Below are 21,344 nucleotides of genomic sequence, written 5' to 3'. Positions count from 1 at the left end.
CGTCATTTATTATTTTCCTCTAGTTTACCAAATGCTTGGTTTTTCCTTGGTGGTTTTGGTTAACTCAATGGTCGAGAAATATAGGTATGATTCACCCCTTCACAAAATTCGTCTTATTCGTGCATAATAGAGTGTTATCGAAAGGCAAGGCCTGTGGCAAACTGGCCCTATACCGACCCCTCCCGCCCGACTAATCCGTGATTGGCTGTGTGACGTCAAGACGGGCTATTTTTAGAAAGTTGGTCAGAATTTAAGGCACGCGGAGATCTACGTTTTTAGAATATCAAAAAGAAATCTGGATTATCTCGGAGTAAACCACTTGATACATTCCAAGTTCTATCGGTAAATTTACATTTATATTTTAGTAATTTAGCAGATCGATGCTCTTATCCAGAGCGACTTACATTCATCTTAAAATAGCTAAATTGGACAGAAATGTAAACGTAAATGTTGTAAATATGACTGGTAAGGAAACCAGTGTCATTTAGTTCTAATAATATTTAATATTGCACGAATTGTCCTAGATATCAGATTTTACCACCAGACAGCCCACATTCACATACCTCTTTTGCCATGATCTCCTATCCAGAAAAGATAATGTCATACATTTCATAGCTGTCAATAATTGCAAGCGTCCTTACATGCATGTTTTTTCAGCAAACCTTTCACAAAAGGATTACATTCAGTGAACTCTGAAGTCAATGAGAAGAGAAAACAGGAATCAGTGAAAATGGGGAAATTTGAACGTTAACATTTTCACCATTTTGTCTTGAAGACAGCTGTAATTCAAGTTGCCTGGCAACAAGCAAACCAGGCAGTCAATTTCTAAAATATGCACCATGAGAGGTGAGCGTACTACACTGCAGATACAGTGGGGGAAAAAAGTATTTAGTCAGCCACCAATTGTGCAAGTTCTCCCACTTAAAAAGATGAGAGAGGCCTGTAATTTTCATCATAGGTACACGTCAACTATGACAGACAAATTGAGAAGAAAAAAATCCAGAAAATCACATTGTAGGATTTTTAATGAATTTATTTGCAAATTATGGTGGAAAATAAGTATTTGGTCACCTACAAACAAGCAAGATTTCTGGCTCTCACAGACCTGTAACTTCTTTAAGAGGCTCCTCTGTCCTCCACTCGTTACCTGTATTAATGGCACCTGTTTGAACTTGTTATCAGTATAAAAGACACCTGTCCACAACCTCAAACAGTCACACTACAAACTCCACTATGGCCAAGACCAAAGAGCTGTCAAAGGACACCAGAAACAAAATTGTAGACCTGCACCAGGCTGGGAAGACTTAATCTGCAATAGGTAAGCAGCTGGGTTTGAAGAAATCAACTGTGGGAGCAATTATTAGGAAATGGAAGACATACAAGACCACTGATAATCTCCCTCGATCTGGGGCTCCATGCAAGATCTCACCCCGTGGGGTCAAAATGATCACAAGAACGGTGAGCAAAAATCCCAGAACCACACGGGGGGACCTAGTGAATGACCTGCAGAGAGCTGGGACCAAAGTAACAAAGCCTACCATCAGTAACACACTACGCCGCCAGGGACTCAAATCCTGCAGTGCCAGACGTGTCCCCCTGCTTAAGCCAGTACATGTCCAGGCCCGTCTGAAGTTTGCTAGAGTGCATTTGGATGATCCAGAAGAGGATTGGGAGAATGTCATATGGTCAGATGAAACCAAAATAGAACTTTTTGGTAAAAACTCAACTCGTCGTGTTTGGAGGACAAAGAATGCTGAGTTGCATCCAAAGAACACCATACCTACTGTGAAGCATGGGGGTGGAAACATCATGCTTTGGGGCTGTTTTTCTGCAAAGGGAACAGGATGACTGATCCGTGTAAAGGAAAGAATGAATGGGGCCATGTATCGTGAGATTTTGAGTGAAAACCTCCTTCCATCAGCAAGGGCATTGAAGATGAAACGTGGCTGGGTCTTTCAGCATGACAATGATCCCAAACACACCGCCCGGGCAACGAAGGAGTGGCTTCGTAAGAAGCATTTCAAGGTCCTGGAGTGGCCTAGCCAGTCTCCAGAGCTCAACCCCATAGAAAATCTTTGGAGGGAGTTGAAAGTCTGTGTTGCCAAGCGACAGCCCCAAAACATCACTGCTCTAGAGGAGATCTGCATGGAGGAATGGGCCAAAATACCAGCAACAGTGTGTGAAAACCTTGTGAAGACTTACAGAAAACGTTTGACCTGTGTCATTGCCAACAAAGGGTATATAACAAAGTATTGAGAAACTTTTGTTATTGACCAAATACTTATTTTCCACCATAATTTGCAAATAAATTCATTAAAAATCATACAATGTGATTTTCTGGATTTTTTAAAATCATTATGTCTGTCATAGTTGACGTGTACCTATGATGAAAATTTCAGGCCTCTCATCTTTTTAAGTGGGAGAACTTGCACAATTGGTGGCTGACTAAATACTTTTTTCCCCCCACTGTATTTATGAATGTAACAAAAAGTAGAGGAAGCTACACCCATTATTTTCAATGCAAAACCATTCAAAGTTGAGGAAAGGTGATACTCCATTAAATAATCAGATGTAGAATACCATCTTTGCCGTTTTCATCACAAGTCTCAAAGCTTGTCAGAGACAATCACACACATCACATAACAAAAAAAGATTTATTTCAAAACAAAATGGCACACAGGAAAAATAAAATAAAAAACATATGTACATACCAGTATTAGCTGCCCCCCCCCCCAAAAAAAAGTATCCCAAAACATCAAAGGGGGAAAACAGTAACCCAAATGCTATAAGGACCATAAACACTTAAACATAACATCTCAGAAAGAGCCAAAAAATACCACCATTATTTTCCTTCCTGCAACTTGAGTCATTTCTTCCTCCATTTTGCTTCACACAATCCTCTGTTGGTATTTACATTACATAATTAACAGCTGACTAGTTGGTGTGAATCAGTATTTCTGCCAATTAGCTGCTAAACATTTATGGAAACTTGGATATTTCAGCTTTCGCCCTGTTGATAGTATTAAAAATGAAGGGATGAATTAGTTTTAACTTCCAATACATAAAGATGACTCCAGAAAGATTGTCTTGGTTGCAAGACACTGTAGTCCTCTGAAGTCCAAGGTGAGAGTGTGTTGTTGACAGTTTCAGGGAAATAAGAGCAGCTGTAAGGCAAAGCTGGCTGTACATCCAAGTCAGAATGTCCATGTCCATTCTTCTGCTTATAGTGTTTGGGTTGATCATTGATTATGTGTGAGTATATGCATGTTTCCCTCTACAAGCAGTCCATAGAGTTGTCAGGTAGCAACCCTATGGGTGGGGCCTTGCCTGGGAGGCAAGATGGGGGCAGCATAGAGTTGGGGGCAGGATCCACATTCTCTGAGTCTTCCATCCTTTCTGCACACCCTTCCCAGTTTATATGGAATCTTGTTACACGTGGGTTTGAAGCCAAAATATTTCTCTGGAGCTGGAAGACAGACAAACAGCATTAAGGTGGTATTCCAATGAAATTATTCAGTACATGTACTTTTATTTGCAATAAGACGTTCCATTTTTACATTATACTGAAGCCTGAGCAGTACAGTGGGACATGTGCCCATGGTGAGTGGGCAGAGTTTGCACTTTAAGACCAATGTATTAGTGGATACTTCGCCCTTCCACAACAGAAAGGTTGAATTTAATTCCAAAAAGTTGTCCCCTCTACTCTGCCATCATTCATTCCCCTTCATAGATCTGATATAAATTGGTAGGTGTAAGCAATAGCTCCACCTAGTTTCCTCAATATTAATGTAACAGTCCTGTCAGATCTGTGAATGGTAGTGAACAAGGGCAGATGGGAGGGAACAAGTAAAGTGTAAGTAAGCATTTCGTTGGACGGTGTATACCATGTGTATTGTGTACATACGACTAATAAAACTTGAACATCTTCCTGGAAGGAAACACAGTCAAGCTAAATCATGCACACCCATTGAGAGTTTCCTCCTTTACCTGTCCATAGTCAGGTTTGATGGGTGGGTTCTCCCGCAGCTCAGGGTCAGTGTACTCGTTGTTGACGTAGTACCCGATGCGAATGAACTCCTGTCCGCGGTATGTACAGGTGATTAGCGCCACAGTGACACCGACAGCATCGCTTTCTGGAATCAGACCCGTGTTTGGGGCATCCGCCTGTTGAGAGGTAACATACTGTAGATGACGATGAGGTGCAAGGAGGAAGGCAGGAGGAGAGAGGGGTAAGGGGGAGGGTATAGTTTGTATATCTGGTTTCTCCAATACAGCACCAGTGTGTCGCTAGTGATTATGTTATAAGCTCAGAGTTATTTTTTGGGAACTGTTTCCATCGCTAGGACTGACACTGAGACCTTGTGACGAGCAGAATCAACAACCTCTGCATCATCAAAACAGTTGTTTTGTGAGAAGGTGCTAACCCATGTTCACAGTTGGCCATTGTTATGTAAATTATGTGTAAAGTACCAGTGGCCTTTGCCCCAAATCAGAGCAGGTCCACTGAGGCCATGGTCCAATGAGACCCAGGAACTGGGCCATGGAGATGAACACAAAAGTCTGAGCCTTTTTGGTAAAACAGTGGGGAAATTTGCCAGAAGGGTTGAATGAAAGATGAAAGGCAAAAAGAATGGACACAGGTAGAGAGGGGGGTGTATGCTAGATTGGGCTGGGGAATGAAGAGGAGCAAGGAAAGCTGCAGCCAGACAACAGCTGAAATAACATTGTTAGTTACTTCCATCTATAAAACTTACCTGGAACACAAACATGTGCCTCCCGGCTGGTACTGGGCCAACCAGAACAGAGTCAAGGGTTTGGTCATACTCTTCACTCTCTGCTGAACCCACATAGATGATCTTCCACTCAAGATCTGCAACACAAAAAATAATAAAGTAAAATCACTGTCTTCCGGACCAACAAACTCCGTTTGAAACTTTGGAGAAAGAAAGGAAATAGTTGGACTGTGAAGACTGCTCTGGTCAGCATTCTGTTATCAATTACACCTGTGAAATGATTTGATTGTTTGGGTAAGATAACGCGCAAGGCAAGTGGACCACTACATATCAATGCGTGTTCTAGAAGTTAGCGTTAGTTACCTACGTAAGAATTCCCCGCCACCGCCAACCAAATACAAACAAAACCAAAAGTTTGACACCATTCTAGCTAAGCTAGCCAGCTAAATAGCCATATCAACTAACGCCACCATGTAGCTAAGCAATATCAAAGTACAATGTGTAAAAAATATATATTAAAAAACGAGCCACCTCTTTGTTCAGTAGGCATATAAAGCAGTAATTAACCATTCTTTGTTTGCCAGAACTAGCTAGCTAGCGAGATTATCAGCTAGGCTAGCTACTTCATGTTCAAACAACTGGCAATTTAGCTAGCAAGCTAACGTTAGCAAGCTAGCCATAAATCGTCAGATGAGAATAAACAAAGTAATTATTCGACAGGTGAGCACAACACTTACCTTCTGGCAGGTCTTCCATGCACTCAAATGTTATTTCGAATTGAAATGGGTTTCCGAATCGACTCGGGTTATCGAGGACAGCGACATTTAGTACTTGAACCTTCGCCATTATTGCTGTTCCTACTGCGAGTGACAGACGCGCTGGCTGAGTCGCTAGCAAACTGGACTGTCAAGCAAATTTTCCAGGGAAGGTTTCAGGCCGCAACAATGTAGCAACTAGCAAGCAACGTTCTCACGCAGCTCACACGAAGAGAAATTCGGTTGTTGCGTTTAAAAATGCATCTGATTTCGCAGGTTGACAGCTACGCTTTAGTGTAATTTTGAAATTATTTGGTAGATATATCGTATTGTTATGATAGCCTGCTATATGAGCCAATACTTTCTACATAAATTGTATTCTTTTAACAACGTGTCATTCGTTTTTAAAGTATTTACTGGTTTCTGAAATATTCCTCTGACTAGTTTTGTTCAATATAGCTATTTCATGAACAAACAAATCACCCGCCAGTAAATTTCACAAAGCCATCAAAATGTCGAATGAAATGGGGCGGGTTGTTTTTCTATTCTAAACGATGATTCGCTGGGTAGAAGAAAAGTAAAGCTATGATTGGCCAGCAACAATAACGTTGTGCTCGAACAACGCCACAAAACGGGTGCAATTACACGTTACAAAACGTTTCAGGTAGAAATTAAAATGACACGACCCTACTCCCCCATGTACCCCACTGCTTTGGCCAAAGCAAACAAACACAACCACTGTATCATATTCAGCCACTCTTTTGAGATGGAAACATTTCTACATTCTAGTCTGGAGTGAAGAGGAAAGTCCCAGGACTATTTCATTTTTGGTCCCATAATGTCTACACCACATTTGTGTGTGTGTGTGTTTCAATGGATTTACGTATGTGTATAGGGCTCTAGAAATGTATGATGCATACTTCAAGTTCATGTTGTGTAGGTCAATACATGGGAGACCATTAACCCAAGGGCCTGTGGCAGAGATACTTTCTGCACACATAATAATGTGACTACTCAGTGCTTTTTGCAGACTGCAGAATGTATGCCCACGTAACATGCAATATTGGGGTGGTTATGGATTGACAATTAACCACACCAAATAGAAACATGGAAATGTTTCTGAGTGGCGCAGTGGTCTAAGGCACTGCATCGCAGTGCTAACTGTGCCACTAGAGATCCTGGTTCGAATCCAGGCTCTGTCGCAGCCGGCCGCGACCGGGAGACTCATGGGCGGCGCACAATTGGCCCAGCGTCGTCCAGGGTAGGGGAGGGAATGGCCGGCAGGGATGTAGCTCAGTTGATAGAGCATGGCGTTTGCAACGCCAGGGTTGTGGGTTCGATTCCCACGGGGGGCCAGTATAAAAAAAAAAAAAAAAAAAATATGTATTCACTAACTGTAAGTCGCTCTGGATAAGAGCGTCTGCTAAATGACTAAAAATGTAAAAAAAATGTAATCATATATTGAACAGACTGTGTTTTCTATGCCAGTCTTCAGTCACATTCTGGCATAGGCCTAGATGAAACTGTGATTAGGCAAGGATTAAGATACCATAATTAGCTGTGCTCATGGTATTTCAGGATTTTTTCAATCTTGCTTTGAGGATGGGGTCGGCTAGAAAAAAATATAATTGCTCTCCACTAGAGGTCCTAAAACCGCAAAGAAATTCTCACCATGCACACACATGAAACCCTTAAAATACAGGATTTAAAAATGCAGCCTAAAGTTTCTCAAAATGTTCAGTGTTTACTCATTGGGCCTGAACATATCCACAGCCTTTTATCTTTCTCTTGCAGATGGAAAAAAAATGTAGATGGACACTTTCAAAGCTTCAGACACACATCAATAGAACAGTGTAGAACTTGAGAAAGGTTCCCATAGAAATCTAATAGTGAAGGATCCATAATGAGTGAGAGAGCATGAGCAATGGGAGGAAGTAGGCTCCATTGAGCAGGTGGATTTTTGTCCACTACTCTGGTGCCTCATCATACAAAGGCGTATCTGTCTCCTGTGCCACAGGTTGATACTGGGCTCAGGTACTGTAACATGAGACTGAAGTGAACCATGTGACCATAGGGGCGATGTGAAGAGGGAATGAAAAAAACTGTTTTACATAGTTAAACCTATACAGGTAGTCTACGGTGACATATATCAAAATATACCCATTCAGCCACTAAAACGGCCTTGCTATCGGATTTAGTTAGCAGATTATTTTTTCGGACATTGTTGGGAGAGGTTTAATCATAAACCCGTCCTGACATTTGAGCCAGTTTCGGTTCACCCACTCACTCGATTAGGTGAGGCGGCGGAAGCGACCCGTTGTTTTTTTCGCAAGGAGTTGGATTGATCCCCGTTGTATAAAACGAATATCAACATTATTCGGTGAAAAGGTGTGTATAATGTTCTGTACAGCTCTGTCTATAATAAAATCCTATACTTCTTGTATTATTAGATCGACTAGTTTGTTGCGGGGCAGGTGTGCGGTATCTCTTTACATAAAATGGCTTGGAAGTATTGGAAATGAATTATGGGGCACAGTAAATCCTATACTTTACAATACTTTTATAGGGTTTTACTTTTATTTCGATAGGATGCTACTTTCACAACATTTACTAAGAATATTATTTATTAATTGGCATTTGTTATCTCAATGCCCTCCCTCCCCACCTCCCTGAACAGGTGCAATTGTTCACATATCCCACTAGTTTTACTAAGTCAGCCCACCTTAAACGTTTCATTTGGAATAAAGGCCTATATGTCTCAAACAAATTATCCTGAATGTGCCTTGAAGGATCTGAAAACTTTTTGGGGAGGTGGTCATGGTGCTGAATTAATCATAATTGTAATTTTGCCTCTGTGGTCAAATCGACATTTTAGTCATTTAGCAGACACTCTTATCCAGAGGGACTTACAGGAGCCATTAGGGTTAAGTGCCTTGCTTAAGGGCACATCAACAGATTTTTAATCTAGGCGGCCCGGGGATTCTAACCAGCGAACTTTCAGTTACTGGCCCAATGCTCTTAACCGCTAGGCTACCTGCAGCCCTATCAATTTCAGGTTGGACAGTTTCTGACAGTCTGACATTTTTATAATAACTTGATTCAATCTGTTTTATTGTATTGTCATGGTATGGGATAATTGTTTCTCCTGGGACTTAGAATAATTCTATGAGGAATGAAGTATAGAGAGCTGTTAGGATTTCATCTTCTCTTGCATTTTATGTCACTTTATGAACCAGACTCAATAATATTGGGATTTCAATAGAGACTCAGGCTCAATGTAGCTCCGTATGAACTGTTTTTTTTTCTTTAACACTATAATCTTCATCTCTTTAGAGCGCCCTGGGGAGACTGACGCCAGTGTGCTTGTGCTGCTGAGCACTACTCCTGATGAAATGGCCCTGACCTGATGTCCAGGCGTCCCCTTGCTGATGATCTACCCTCTCTAGAACCCATCGGTTTGAGTGGAGATGGCACTGCTCCCAGACATGACGGCCTGGCCTGGTCTCCTGGCTGGGAGTGTCCTACTACTGGTCCTGGGGAGTAATCCTGTCCGGGTTATGGGTGAGTCATGCCACCGCCTCTACAATCCCCCCGTCTTTCTTGTGAAATAACCCCATCACCACCACACTGGATTGTCTCTGACCACAGACAAACAATCTATTGTACGACTGCCTGGAACGATATGCACAAAAGCACAAAAGCAGGTTGCACACAACATTCTAGGCATTAAGCAATAAAAACTAAAGCATGCAGTAACATGCCAACAGGTTGTACGTATATTTCGTAATGTGTGAGAGCTTTGGGTAGGAACCATTGGTATGAAAAGCTCGGGCACACCCACTTTTCTTAATGTGGACGTGATTTCTCTGATAGACGTATGGTAATACTTAATGCTCGTATTTATAATGCTTTATTACTTGTTTTAAAGCACATATGAGCCCTTATATGTTATATTTTACACTGCAATTCGTCAGTGCACTGAACTGTTAGTCAGGTTAATTATGAGATGATAGTAAGACGTTATAAGGGGGTCGTATGTGCTTCTAGAACGTTTTTACAATGCATTATAGCTGTACATTACTCAGCAAGAAACAATAAATAAAGCAGCCTTTTAGTGGTTGTTCTGAGTGCTCTGGCAGTAACTCCAACAACAAACTCTTCTGCTTTTCTGGTAATGGGACAACACTGAACAATGGCTGCACTTCAATGCAGACACCTCCAAGCTGTAATGTCAACTGTAGTTAGTTTGCTACAATAAACGTATCTGGCTGTTACTGCTACAGGAGGCTTTTCGGTGTCTCATTTTGAGCAAAAGCTGTGCCCCTCCCCCAAACAACCTAGCCTTGTTTTTTGTTATCAAGGTGTACTTTTGCCCTTGGGAGAGTTTACTATTTTACTATTTGCCTTAGCCAATCATTAACTTTGTTTGAAATCCCTAAATGGGCGTTTAAGTTTTCCAAGCAAGACATCTACCCTGAATTGATAGTCAATAATCACTTTGACACCGCAGTGACATGGTAATAGAAATATAGTTATGCTTTTCCGGATAGTTCAACAAGTAAAATTGTTCAGGGGCTGAGCTCCACTGACCAGAGGCAAAGGCCGCATTCCAAGTCCTCTCCTACATTCAAGTAGTTACTGTGCGGGATGTCACAGAGTAATCACATGGCTGGTGATGGAGAAAGTGCCTGAACAAAGCACTGGACTTGAGGAACCCAGTGATCCTATCGCATTGCAATAGGCTATTATGTTGTCGATCTATCAATCTAAAAATGACATCAACTTCTACCTTTCTGTTTTGTTTCCCCCTCCGCTGTAAATAAATTACTTTTAACTGTATTTAAGTAACTTGATGTGTTAAAACTTTTGCTTATTTGTTTATTATTTGTTTATTGGGATCCGCATTAGCTTTTGCAGAAGCTGCAGCTACACTTCCAGTGGTCCACAAAAAAAAAAAAAACATGAAAAGGAACAAAACACTGATACACTGATAGACAAGGATAGTCACACAAATTTAAAATACAACGATATACAAACAATACAACAACAAAAAATAATATAAACAATACTCATATGAATGCTTGACTTTAGCCTGTTGTTCTGGTATGTGGTCATGTGTGGACATGTAGGTTGTTGCCTCAGAGCACCACAACTGTCATTTTTATCACCTGCAGTTGGTTCAGTGTGTCATTTGAAAATGTCCTGTTTTTCCACATTGTTCAATCCTATTGTGTTATCCTACATTGAGCAAAGAGAGGGTGTATTTGTATTCTTGTAGCAAACTATTACAATGACCTGAGTGGTAATCTTTAATGCTTTCTACAGGGGACAACACAACTAATGGATTACCCTCTAACACAACTGCCCCAGTGAGTAAACTGCTGCTATCTTTATCTCTGTTTCTGTTAGAGGAAATTAAACCAGAAGTATCCAGAGCTTTATTTGTGAGAATGACTGCTACCCCTGTGTTGTTCTGCCTCTAGGGACCCAACATTGCAGCTATTGTGGCCCCGACTGTTATACTGGGGCTGCTGGCCATAGCATCTGCTGTGCTAGCGTGGCTTTTCTGCGTGGTGAGGAAGAAGAGGCAGTCTGAGGGGACGTACCGGCCCAGTGCTGAGGAGCAGACAGGGGCCCACAGTGTTGAGACACCAGACGCACTCAAACTGCCCAAGGAGGAGAGACTCATCTGAGTCTAGTGTCTCAGCAGTCTCTCAACACCTGTCCTGTACATCCAAGCAACAGCAAAATCCTGATGACTGAAGAAGCTCCACCTCAAGAGCTTATGATTACCTTTACCGCGGCACCTATATTGGCCCCAATATTAGATATTAGAGGGTCATGACACAACGTTGACAGATACAGGATGGGACGAGAGGTACACAGGACCTAGCCCTGGAAGAGGAGGGCCCATGCTCCCGAGTGGCGCAGCGGTCTAAGGCACTGCATCTCAGTGCTTGAGGCGTCACTACAGACCCCCTGGTTCGATTCTAGGCTGTATCACAACCGGCCGTGATTGGGAGTCCCATAGGGCGGCGCACAATTGGCCCAGTGTAGGCCGTCATTGTAAATAAGAATTTGTTCTTAACTGACTTGCCTAGTTAAATAAAGGTAAAATAAAATTAAAATAAATAAGTGTACTGTATGTACTGCAAGCACATGGACTAGTGCTAGTACAGGACCAGGACACAAACGTTGGGATAGCTACCACAAATACCACATCCCTCAACTAGAACAACTAGAACTAAGGTCCATGAGGTGCTGACTGCTTTCTCTATGGTGTGTTATTTAATAGCACTGGCATATTTGAATGGGATAGACATGTACACAATCATTCAAATGGTCATACTGGAAGAGGAACCAAACCATCACCTGCACTAGATGGAAGAGGACCAGTATTCAGTCTCTGCTCATACTCGTCTTTGGTAAATACATTTCACTCTGAGTATTTCAGTCCTCTGTCTAGGCAATTTGGCTCTCTCAACAGCTACTGAAAGACTGGATACAGTCTAACTTCTATAATCGTAAGCAGACCCGTGCTTGCTTGATACATGCAAAAAATGATATCGGAATGTAATGTAAATGTTTGTATAAATTATTTCTGGATTACTTAAATGTATAGCGTGCAATAATATTTGTTTACGAGGAAACCACTATTGATTGTCAGAAAAGCATTTCATTGTCTAGACTTTTACACTGATTACTTACCTCAATACATGTCTTACTACTGAATCAGTCCTGTATCCAGCTTTACAGATAATGACTCTGTAACCTAATATTATCTAGAAAACATTTCTCCCAGTGGGATATTCTCTGTTTGTGGATACCGTGTGCAGATCAAATAATTATTCAATTCTTAATCATATTTAAGCACAAAATGAATGATTGTTTGCTCTTGAATAATTGTATTGTAGTATTTCATAATTGTTATATTAATTTAACATTGGATGAAATTGTATATTACATTAGATTGTATATTCCATGTGTGTTCTTACCAGTATGTTGTTTGTATGTTGCAAAGCCTATGATGGGATTCAATTCTCATAATGTAGAGTTGTTTTACAATGTCATGACATATTTATCTATTGTAGCCTACATGTTAAATAAATACTAATAGTCATTTTTAGAATTGGCTACCTCAGCAGATTTTTTTTTGCATAATCAGTGCTGGACTTTGATCAGATGGTGTCAAGACTTGCTTCTGGGTCTCTCTGGTGTGAAAACACAACCACACTTATATGAGGAATTAACCAGAGGACAAAAGCAGAAGAAAGAGCATCATATCTGACGTATCAGACATCCCTAAAATGGTGAGTGTGAAGTGTATGAGAAATGATACACTTGCTCAGCATGCAGACCTTACTGGTCAGCTTTTTGTGAAGCTGTGATTGACAAAATAGCTTCAGACAGAATTATTAGCCAGCGGCAACTGACTACAGGAGCTGGGAAGTGATGACGACTGTTGAAAACAATGCAGCCAAGTCTTTAACAGTCAGTCTTATTTTGCCTGTTGTTACATTCTAGGAATGCATTCCAATGCAGTGTATTGCTCTACTAACTCATTGGCATGCACCACAGTGGGCAGTGCAGTTAGTCTTCAGCCTGTAGTGAATGCTCACTAACAAACTCAGTTTTCAAAAATCTACTTTTACCTTTGACATTTTTGGCTCATAGCTTCAAATTCACATAGCTTACAGTATGTGGAAATACTTTAGTTGTGCATGCTGACTTTAATCTAGTGTGTCAATTCAATTTCATGTTGTACAGTAATCAATTATATATAAGACCATATTCATTATTTATAACACCCATCAAATAAAAACAATGAAAACACAGAGAAAGTACCAATTTAATTGAAACTTTAATCATTTTCCAACTTGAAGGCTTCATAGTTAAAATCACTTGCTTTTAATTCCGCAAAGCAATGATTAGATGAATGTAGGAAAATAAAAACTATTCACTGGATTTCCAACATACAAAAACAAAATAATGTCAAATGTTCAATACTATCTGGTAAGATCACTGTCTAATGTGTAAAAAAAAAAATCATATAGGAACATCTGCCTTCCTGAGAGAAAGCCGATGATAAGGATGAAGGGATGGAGTTGGGGACAGGACGGAGGGGAGTGATAGACTGTTTGGCAGTTGAGTGACTGGATGGTTTAGGCGGCTTCCTCTTCTCCCTCCTCTTCAAACTCGCCCTCCTCAGCAGTGGCATCCTGGTACTGCTGGTACTCAGACACCAGGTCATTCATGTTGCTCTCAGCCTCAGTGAACTCCATCTCATCCATACCCTCTCCGGTGTACCAGTGAAGGAAGGCCTTACGGCGGAACATAGCAGTGAACTGCTCAGAGATACGCTTGAACAGCTCCTGGATGGCTGTGCTGTTGCCGATGAAGGTGGCAGCCATCTTGAGGCCACGGGGTGGGATGTCGCAGACAGCGGTCTTCACGTTGTTGGGGATCCATTCCACAAAGTAGCTGCTGTTCTTGTTCTGGACATTGAGCATTTGCTCGTCCACCTCCTTCATGGACATGCGGCCACGGAAGACGGCAGCCACGGTGAGGTAACGGCCGTGACGAGGGTCGCAGGCCGCCATCATGTTCTTGGAGTCGAACATCTGCTGGGTGAGCTCAGGCACGGACAGGGCGCGGTACTGCTGGCTCCCCCTGCTGGTGAGGGGAGCAAAGCCAGGCATGAAGAAGTGCAGGCGGGGGAAGGGCACCATGTTGACAGCCAATTTGCGGAGGTCGGCGTTGAGCTGGCCAGGGAAACGAAGGCAGGTGGTCACTCCACTCATGGTGGCTGACACCAGGTGGTTGAGGTCTCCGTAGGTGGGTGTGGTGAGCTTGAGAGTGCGGAAGCAGATGTCGTAGAGGGCTTCGTTGTCGATGCAGAAGGTTTCATCTGTGTTCTCCACCAGCTGATGTACAGAGAGGGTGGCGTTGTAGGGCTCCACCACTGTGTCGGACACTTTGGGAGAGGGCACCACGCTGAAGGTGTTCATGATGCGGTCTGGGTACTCCTCGCGGATCTTGCTGATGAGCAGGGTGCCCATGCCAGAGCCAGTGCCCCCACCCAGGGAGTGGGTGAGCTGGAAGCCCTGGAGGCAGTCACAGCTCTCTGCCTCCTTCCTCACTACATCCATGACAGAGTCTACCAGCTCTGCTCCCTCTGTGTAGTGGCCCTTGGCCCAGTTGTTTCCAGCTCCGCTCTGGCCTGCAGACAAGAGTGTCATAAACCACTACTTCACTGACGGGACAAGATTACAGTTGTAGTCTACCACCAAATCTCATATTTCCACTGACTACCAAACCAACCACTCACCGAAGACAAAGTTGTCTGGCCTGAAGATCTGTCCGAAGGGGCCAGACCTGACAGAGTCCATGGTGCCCGGCTCCAGATCTACCAGGATGGCACGGGGGACATACTTCCCACCTGAAAAAGAAGGGAAATATTGGGCATACTGAAGCTATTATTACTGAGCACTGTATTTGTGATTATAGGGTACCTCTGAATGCCAGTATTTTTTCATTGTTAATGCAAGAGTCTATTTCTGTTTGTTTCAATAATTGGAGACATTATTATGTGGTTTATGTATGCATTGCTATATAATGTGCATACTGTACCTGAGGCCTCATTGTAGTACACATTGATCCTGTCTAGCTGCAGGTCGCTGTCTCCATGGTAGCTGCCAGTCGGGTCGATGCCATGCTCATCACTGATCACCTCCCAGAACTGAGACAGCGAGAGAGAGAGGGTGGTTGAGATGCAAGTCAATAGCAATACACAGAAGCATCCATTTAAAAAGCAAGTCAGAATGTAAAATATAAATAAATAGATATAATGCAATGTGTATTTTCTGTTGCATGGATATTTACCTTTTTGTGAGCAACACAAATAGCATGACTTAATGCATTAAATCTTCCCTTTACATAATTATGTACACCTCTAAATGATTCAAATTAAGCATTAAAATACAATTTAGATATAAAAATGTATGTCATGTCATAAAAGAAAGGAGGAAGGTATTCTAGTATCGTTATCTCTCCCTTCCACCGCACGCCCATTTAGGGACCGCAAATAACCATTGGGAATGAGTCAGCAGAAACAATACAAAATCAGCCCATTTCATATGCAACAGTGTTTCAAACTGATATTAATCGGATATAGCTGTTGTTTAGACTATTTCTCTTATACACATTTGTATTTTGTGCACGGAATGACCATGCATTTTTCATGCATGTTATAATATAGCCTATCGATAATGGACACAGTTCTGCACCAGCTTACTCTATACATTTTATGTGTGGATTACCAGCGGCCTTTCTATATTTTGCTACGCAGAGGGCAAAAAAAAAGGCGTATCTTAGCTCGCTTGCAATCATTCACATGAAGCAATCTATTTTCTTGGGGAAATACAAAAGAGTCAATAATGATACCTTGGCTCCGATCTGGTTACCGCACTGGCCGGCTTGCAGATGCACTATTTCGCGCATTATGGATGGGTGGACGGGCGTTGGCTGTGAGGAGACGGCAGTCGAGATTTGGCTCAGAGGACGCTTCTTCTCTTCCCACCCAGCTGACTGTCTGATGAGCCCGCCTCTCCTCCAACTACTGGGCCGAATCGGTGGGCGTTATCCCCATAGTAACCAAAGACCGGAGGAGAGAACGAGGGATCCTAGGCTCGAGGAGAGCGGATAGGATGCTGTTATTTGGAAGTCTTCATCAATAAGTGTTCCAAAGATGCGCAGTTACCCGACCCTACTCACCGAGTGGTGTAGTGATAGCTGCATGCATCCTACAGTAAAATAGACTCTTGTGAGTGAGCTGAAGCGATCATTGTCATCAACTCACTAATGAATGTTCACGGGAGATTTTCCCCAGGAACACAGTGGTCACAATCACGAGTGGTGAAGCACAAGATACAAACCACACACTGTGGACTGATGATATATTGACACCAACCAAAAAAATACATATTCAAAATACCATACTGTAGATGGAGGCGGATGGTAGTAGGCGATTATTAAATCAATATTCTGAAACCGACCTGGCATTGATGTTGTGTACACTGTAAAGGGATTGCTGTGAATTTAACAGTAATTTACAGGCAGCTAGTGGTAAGTAAGTTACTGTATCTCATATTGCAGTAGAACTACTGTAATCTAAATACAGTATCAAAGTAAGTAATGTGTAATGACACATGGTAAAATACAATAGAATTGTGTATTATACTGTAAAAAGTAAATGCTACCGCAATCATAATGAATGAATTACATTCATTTTGGGGAGATGGGGTTTGTATTTCACTGTAATTACATGGGATTGGTGCAAGCAGGTTGGCTGCTAGTTAATACATTACAGCATATCAATGAATATTTGGTGTTTGGTATCACTTGCACTTCTAAAGGCCTTAACAAAGGCTTCCAAACCAGCAGCTACTACAGGGCAAAACAGGCCAAATGGACATGGCAAAATGCTCAACCATTAAAGGTTGAAGTCTTGCCGTCACTATTATCTGTCCCCTATATATTTTAAATTGATGGGGCACTGTAACCACATAGGAGTTAGATTGGTACAGCATTCTCACTAACGGGTGCAAAAAATATAGCCTCTTACAAGGCATGCCTCAAAATATATAAATTAGCCATAAACAAAACGTTTTTGGCGCTCCAGAAATACAGTACGGTACTGTATTCTGTGGGATGGAATTACAGTACCATTCAAAATACAGCAGTTCTTTCCCCGCCCACAACCTTTTACCTGCCATGGTCCAAAGTGTGTAAAGTATTATATCTGCATTCCTATGGGATATCTGACCTGCTGGTTGTACGTCAGTACTACTTACTGACGTACAACCAGCAGGTCAGATGATGGACTGATAGAGTTTACAGAAAATAACTGTTGTAAACATAGAAAATTATCTCAGGTATTGAAAGGGTTATTTAAGTAAAGCAACACACCTGGCATGGAACATTGTTAATTTATTCACATAATTAAATTTAGACATCTAGTAATCGAGTTACAGCTTGCTGCTTTCATAAGAAACCTCATGTTAGAATACCCTCAGACTTCTAGGATGATCTCAACGTAGCACTGAAAACCTTACAAGATACTAATTAGACTGATGGGAACCTCTGAAGAGATGCTTGAGCACATGAATTTAATTATCACAGATTGAGTTTCCTTTTCATTAACATTAACTTAAATCAATCAAGTTGTGCTTTGGGGACAGGACGGAGGGGAGTGATAGACTGTTTGGCAGTTGAGTGACTGGATGGTTTAGGCGGCTTCCTCTTCTCCCTCCTCTTCAAACTCGCCCTCCTCAGCAGTGGCATCCTGGTACTGCTGGTACTCAGACACCAGGTCATTCATGTTGCTCTCAGCCTCAGTGAACTCCATCTCATCCATACCCTCTCCGGTGTACCAGTGAAGGAAGGCCTTACGGCGGAACATAGCAGTGAACTGCTCAGAGATACGCTTGAACAGCTCCTGGATGGCTGTGCTGTTGCCGATGAAGGTGGCAGACATCTTGAGGCCACGGGGTGGGATGTCGCAGACAGCGGTCTTCACGTTGTTGGGGATCCATTCCACAAAGTAGCTGCTGTTCTTGTTCTGGACGTTGAGCATTTGCTCGTCCACCTCCTTCATGGACATGCGGCCACGGAAGATAGCGGCCACGGTGAGGTAACGGCCGTGACGAGGGTCGCAGGCCGCCATCATGTTCTTGGAGTCGAACATCTGCTGAGTGAGCTCAGGCACGGACAGGGCCCGGTACTGCTGGCTCCCCCTGCTGGTGAGGGGAGCAAAGCCAGGCATGAAGAAGTGCAGGCGGGGGAAGGGCACCATGTTGACAGCCAATTTGCGGAGGTCGGCGTTGAGCTGGCCAGGGAAACGAAGGCAGGTGGTCACTCCACTCATGGTGGCTGACACCAGGTGGTTGAGGTCTCCGTAGGTGGGTGTGGTGAGCTTGAGAGTGCGGAAGCAGATGTCGTAGAGGGCTTCGTTGTCGATGCAGAAGGTTTCATCTGTGTTCTCCACCAGCTGATGCACAGAGAGGGTGGCGTTGTAGGGCTCCACCACTGTGTCAGACACTTTGGGAGAGGGCACCACGCTGAAGGTGTTCATGATGCGGTCAGGGTACTCCTCACGGATCTTGCTGATGAGCAGGGTGCCCATGCCAGAGCCAGTGCCCCCACCCAGGGAGTGGGTGAGCTGGAAGCCCTGGAGGCAGTCACAGCTCTCTGCCTCCTTCCTCACTACATCCATGACAGAGTCTACCAGCTCTGCTCCCTCTGTGTAGTGGCCCTTGGCCCAGTTGTTTCCAGCTCCGCTCTGGCCTGCAAACAGAAGTGTCATAACCCATTACTTCACTGGATAAGACTTTAGTAGTAGCCTACCACCAAATCTCATATTTCCACTGAACACACCAACCACTTACCGAAGACAAAGTTGTCTGGCCTGAAGATCTGTCCAAAGGGACCAGACCTGACAGAGTCCATGGTTCCCGGCTCCAGATCCACCAGGATGGCACGGGGGACATACTTCCCACCTGAAAAAGAAGGGAAATGTTGGACATACTGAAGCTATTGTTGCTGTACACGTTTTATGTATGTATTATTTATTGTATGTCTGTAATATGTAATTTTTCCTCATTAAAACAGCAGTTTATTTAATGTATTATGTGGTTTATGTATACATTGCTATATAATGTGCATACTGTACCTGAGGCCTCATTGTAGTACACATTGATCCTGTCTAGCTGCAGGTCGCTGTCTCCATGGTAGGTGCCAGTCGGGTCGATGCCATGCTCATCACTGATCACCTCCCAGAACTGAGACAGCGAGAGAGAGACAGTGCGAGAGAAAGAGAGGAGAATGGGAGCGAGAGGGGGGAGGGGCGGTACAGGGGGATGAGATGCAAGTCAATAGCAACGCACAGAAGCATCCATTTAAAAGTGCAAGTTAGAATGTAAAATATAAATAAATAGATATAATGCAATGTGTATTTTCTGTTGCATGGACATTTACCTTTTCATGAGCAACACAACTAGCATGACTTGTATTAAATATTACCTTTACATAATTATGTAATAGTTTAAATGCTTCAAATTAAGCATTAAAAGGTCATTTCGACAGAAATATTCATTAGGTTGAATATATCATGTTATAAGAGGGAGGACGGAGGTTTTCTAGTAGGCTACCATTTCTTTCCCTTCCACGCCCATATTACAAGGACCCCAAATAACCATTGGGAATGAATCAGCGGAAACAATAAAAAAAAAAAGCTCAGGACATGTCATATCATATGCAACACCGATTAAAATGTTGTTTATCTTGTGCACAGAATGATCATGCATTTTTCCGCGCACAATAGGCCTATATAGGCCTATTATAGCCTATCGAGGATGCAGTCTTATGGGTGGATTACAAGCCGCCATTCTTAATTTAGCTACGCACTACGCAGAGAGTGCGAGAGGCTTATATAGGTCGCATGCAATCCCTCACATGAAGCAATCTATTTTATTGATATACAAACAAGAGAAGAGTAATACCTTGGCTCCGATCTGGTTTCCGCACTGTCCGGCTTGCAGATGCACTATTTCGCGCATTTTGGATGGAAGGAAGGGCGTTAGCTGTGAGGATTCGACGGTGGAACGAGAAGGTACTAGGCTTGGAGGACGCTCTTTGTCTTTTTAACCAGCTGACTGTCTGATGGACCCGCCTCTCCTGATTCTACTGGGCGGAATCGGTGGTGCAACCTGACGTCATCCCCATGGTAACGAAAAACCGGAGGAAAAAGGGGATTTATTTTATTTTTATTTCACCTTTATTTAACCAGGTAAGCCAGTTGAGAACAAGTTCTCATTTACAACTGCGACCTGGCCAAGATAAAGCAAAGCAGTGCGATAAAAACAACACAGAGTTACAAATGGGGTAAAAAACATAAAGTCAAAAATACAACAGAAAATATATATACAGTGTGTGCAAATGTAGCAAGTTATGGAGGTAAGGCAATAAATAGGCTATAGTGCAAAATAATTACAATAGTATTAACACTGGAATGCTAGATGTGCAAGAGATTATGTGCAAATAGAGATACTGGGGTGCAAAAGAGCAAAATAAATAACAATATAGGGATGAGGTAGTTGGGTGGGCTAATTTCAGATGGGCTGTGTACAGGTGCAGTGATCGGTAAGGTGCTCTGACAACTGATGCTTAAAGTTAGTGAGGGAGATAAGAGTCTCCAGCTTCAGAGATTTTTGCAATTCGTTCCAGTCATTGGCAGCAGAGAACTGGAAGGAATGGCGGCCAAAGGAGGTGTTGGCTTTGGGAATGACCAGTGAGATATACCTGCTGGAGCGCAGACTACGGGTGGGTGCTGCTATGGTGACCAATGAGCTAATATAAGGCGGGGATTTGCCTAGCAGTGATTTATAGATGGCCTGGAGCCAGTGGGTTTGACGACGAACATGTAGTGAGGACCAGCCAACAAGAGCGTACAGGTCACAGTGGTGGGTAACGTATGGGGCTTTGGAGACAAAACGGATGGCACTGTGATAGACTACATCCAATTTGCTGAGTAGAGTGTTGGAGGCTATTTTGTAAATGACATCGCCGAAGTCAAGGATCGGTAGGATAGTCAGTTTTACGAGGGCATGTTTGGCAGCATGAGTGAAGGAGGCTTTGTTGCGAAATAGGAAGCCGATTCTAGATTTAACTTTGGATTGGAGATTCTTTATGTGAGTCTGGAAGGAGAGTTTACAGTCTAACCAGACACCTAGGTATTTGTAGTTGTCCACATACTCTAGGTCAGACCCGTCAAGAGTGGTGATTCTAGTCGGGTGGGCGG

At 42.8% G+C, this 21,344-nt stretch overlaps 4 protein-coding genes across 4 annotated transcripts; 1 reads left to right on the top strand and 3 right to left on the bottom strand.

Annotated features, from left to right (window-relative positions):
- Positions 1 to 2,640: 2,640 nt before the first annotated feature.
- Positions 2,641 to 5,997, bottom strand: LOC311103425 (histone chaperone asf1b-B). The gene is made up of 4 exons (XM_084144990.1): positions 5,471 to 5,997; positions 4,755 to 4,870; positions 3,988 to 4,164; positions 2,641 to 3,466 (listed from the first exon to the last, which is right to left on the bottom strand). The coding sequence occupies exons 1-4, from the start codon at positions 5,577 to 5,579 to the stop codon at positions 3,275 to 3,277; spliced, it is 594 nt and encodes a 197-aa protein (XP_084001116.1). The 5' UTR covers positions 5,580 to 5,997; the 3' UTR covers positions 2,641 to 3,274.
- Positions 5,998 to 7,534: 1,537 nt separating this feature from the next.
- Positions 7,535 to 12,613, top strand: LOC311103424 (protein crumbs homolog 3-like). Its single transcript, XM_084144989.1, has 4 exons — positions 7,535 to 7,876; positions 8,822 to 9,049; positions 10,814 to 10,857; positions 10,972 to 12,613. Exons 2-4 carry the CDS (start codon positions 8,956 to 8,958, stop codon positions 11,179 to 11,181), a joined length of 348 nt encoding a protein of 115 aa, XP_084001115.1. The 5' UTR covers positions 7,535 to 7,876; positions 8,822 to 8,955; the 3' UTR covers positions 11,182 to 12,613.
- A 712-nt stretch (positions 12,614 to 13,325) lies between these two features.
- LOC311103423 (tubulin beta-4B chain-like) lies at positions 13,326 to 16,072 on the bottom strand. The gene is made up of 4 exons (XM_084144988.1): positions 15,932 to 16,072; positions 15,119 to 15,227; positions 14,817 to 14,927; positions 13,326 to 14,708 (listed from the first exon to the last, which is right to left on the bottom strand). The coding sequence occupies exons 1-4, from the start codon at positions 15,986 to 15,988 to the stop codon at positions 13,651 to 13,653; spliced, it is 1,335 nt and encodes a 444-aa protein (XP_084001114.1). The 5' UTR covers positions 15,989 to 16,072; the 3' UTR covers positions 13,326 to 13,650.
- Positions 16,073 to 17,456: 1,384 nt separating this feature from the next.
- On the bottom strand, positions 17,457 to 20,205 carry LOC311104453 (tubulin beta-4B chain-like). The gene is made up of 4 exons (XM_084146292.1): positions 20,047 to 20,205; positions 19,218 to 19,326; positions 18,934 to 19,044; positions 17,457 to 18,832 (listed from the first exon to the last, which is right to left on the bottom strand). Exons 1-4 carry the CDS (start codon positions 20,101 to 20,103, stop codon positions 17,775 to 17,777), a joined length of 1,335 nt encoding a protein of 444 aa, XP_084002418.1. The 5' UTR covers positions 20,104 to 20,205; the 3' UTR covers positions 17,457 to 17,774.
- Positions 20,206 to 21,344: the final 1,139 nt, after the last annotated feature.

This window comes from Coregonus lavaretus (assembly GCF_964263955.1).
Source record: "Coregonus lavaretus genome assembly, chromosome: 28".
Taxonomy (NCBI): Eukaryota; Metazoa; Chordata; class Actinopteri; order Salmoniformes; family Salmonidae; genus Coregonus; species Coregonus lavaretus.
The sequence above is the reverse complement of the archived record's forward strand: the minus strand, read 5'-3'. Positions and strand labels throughout refer to the sequence as shown.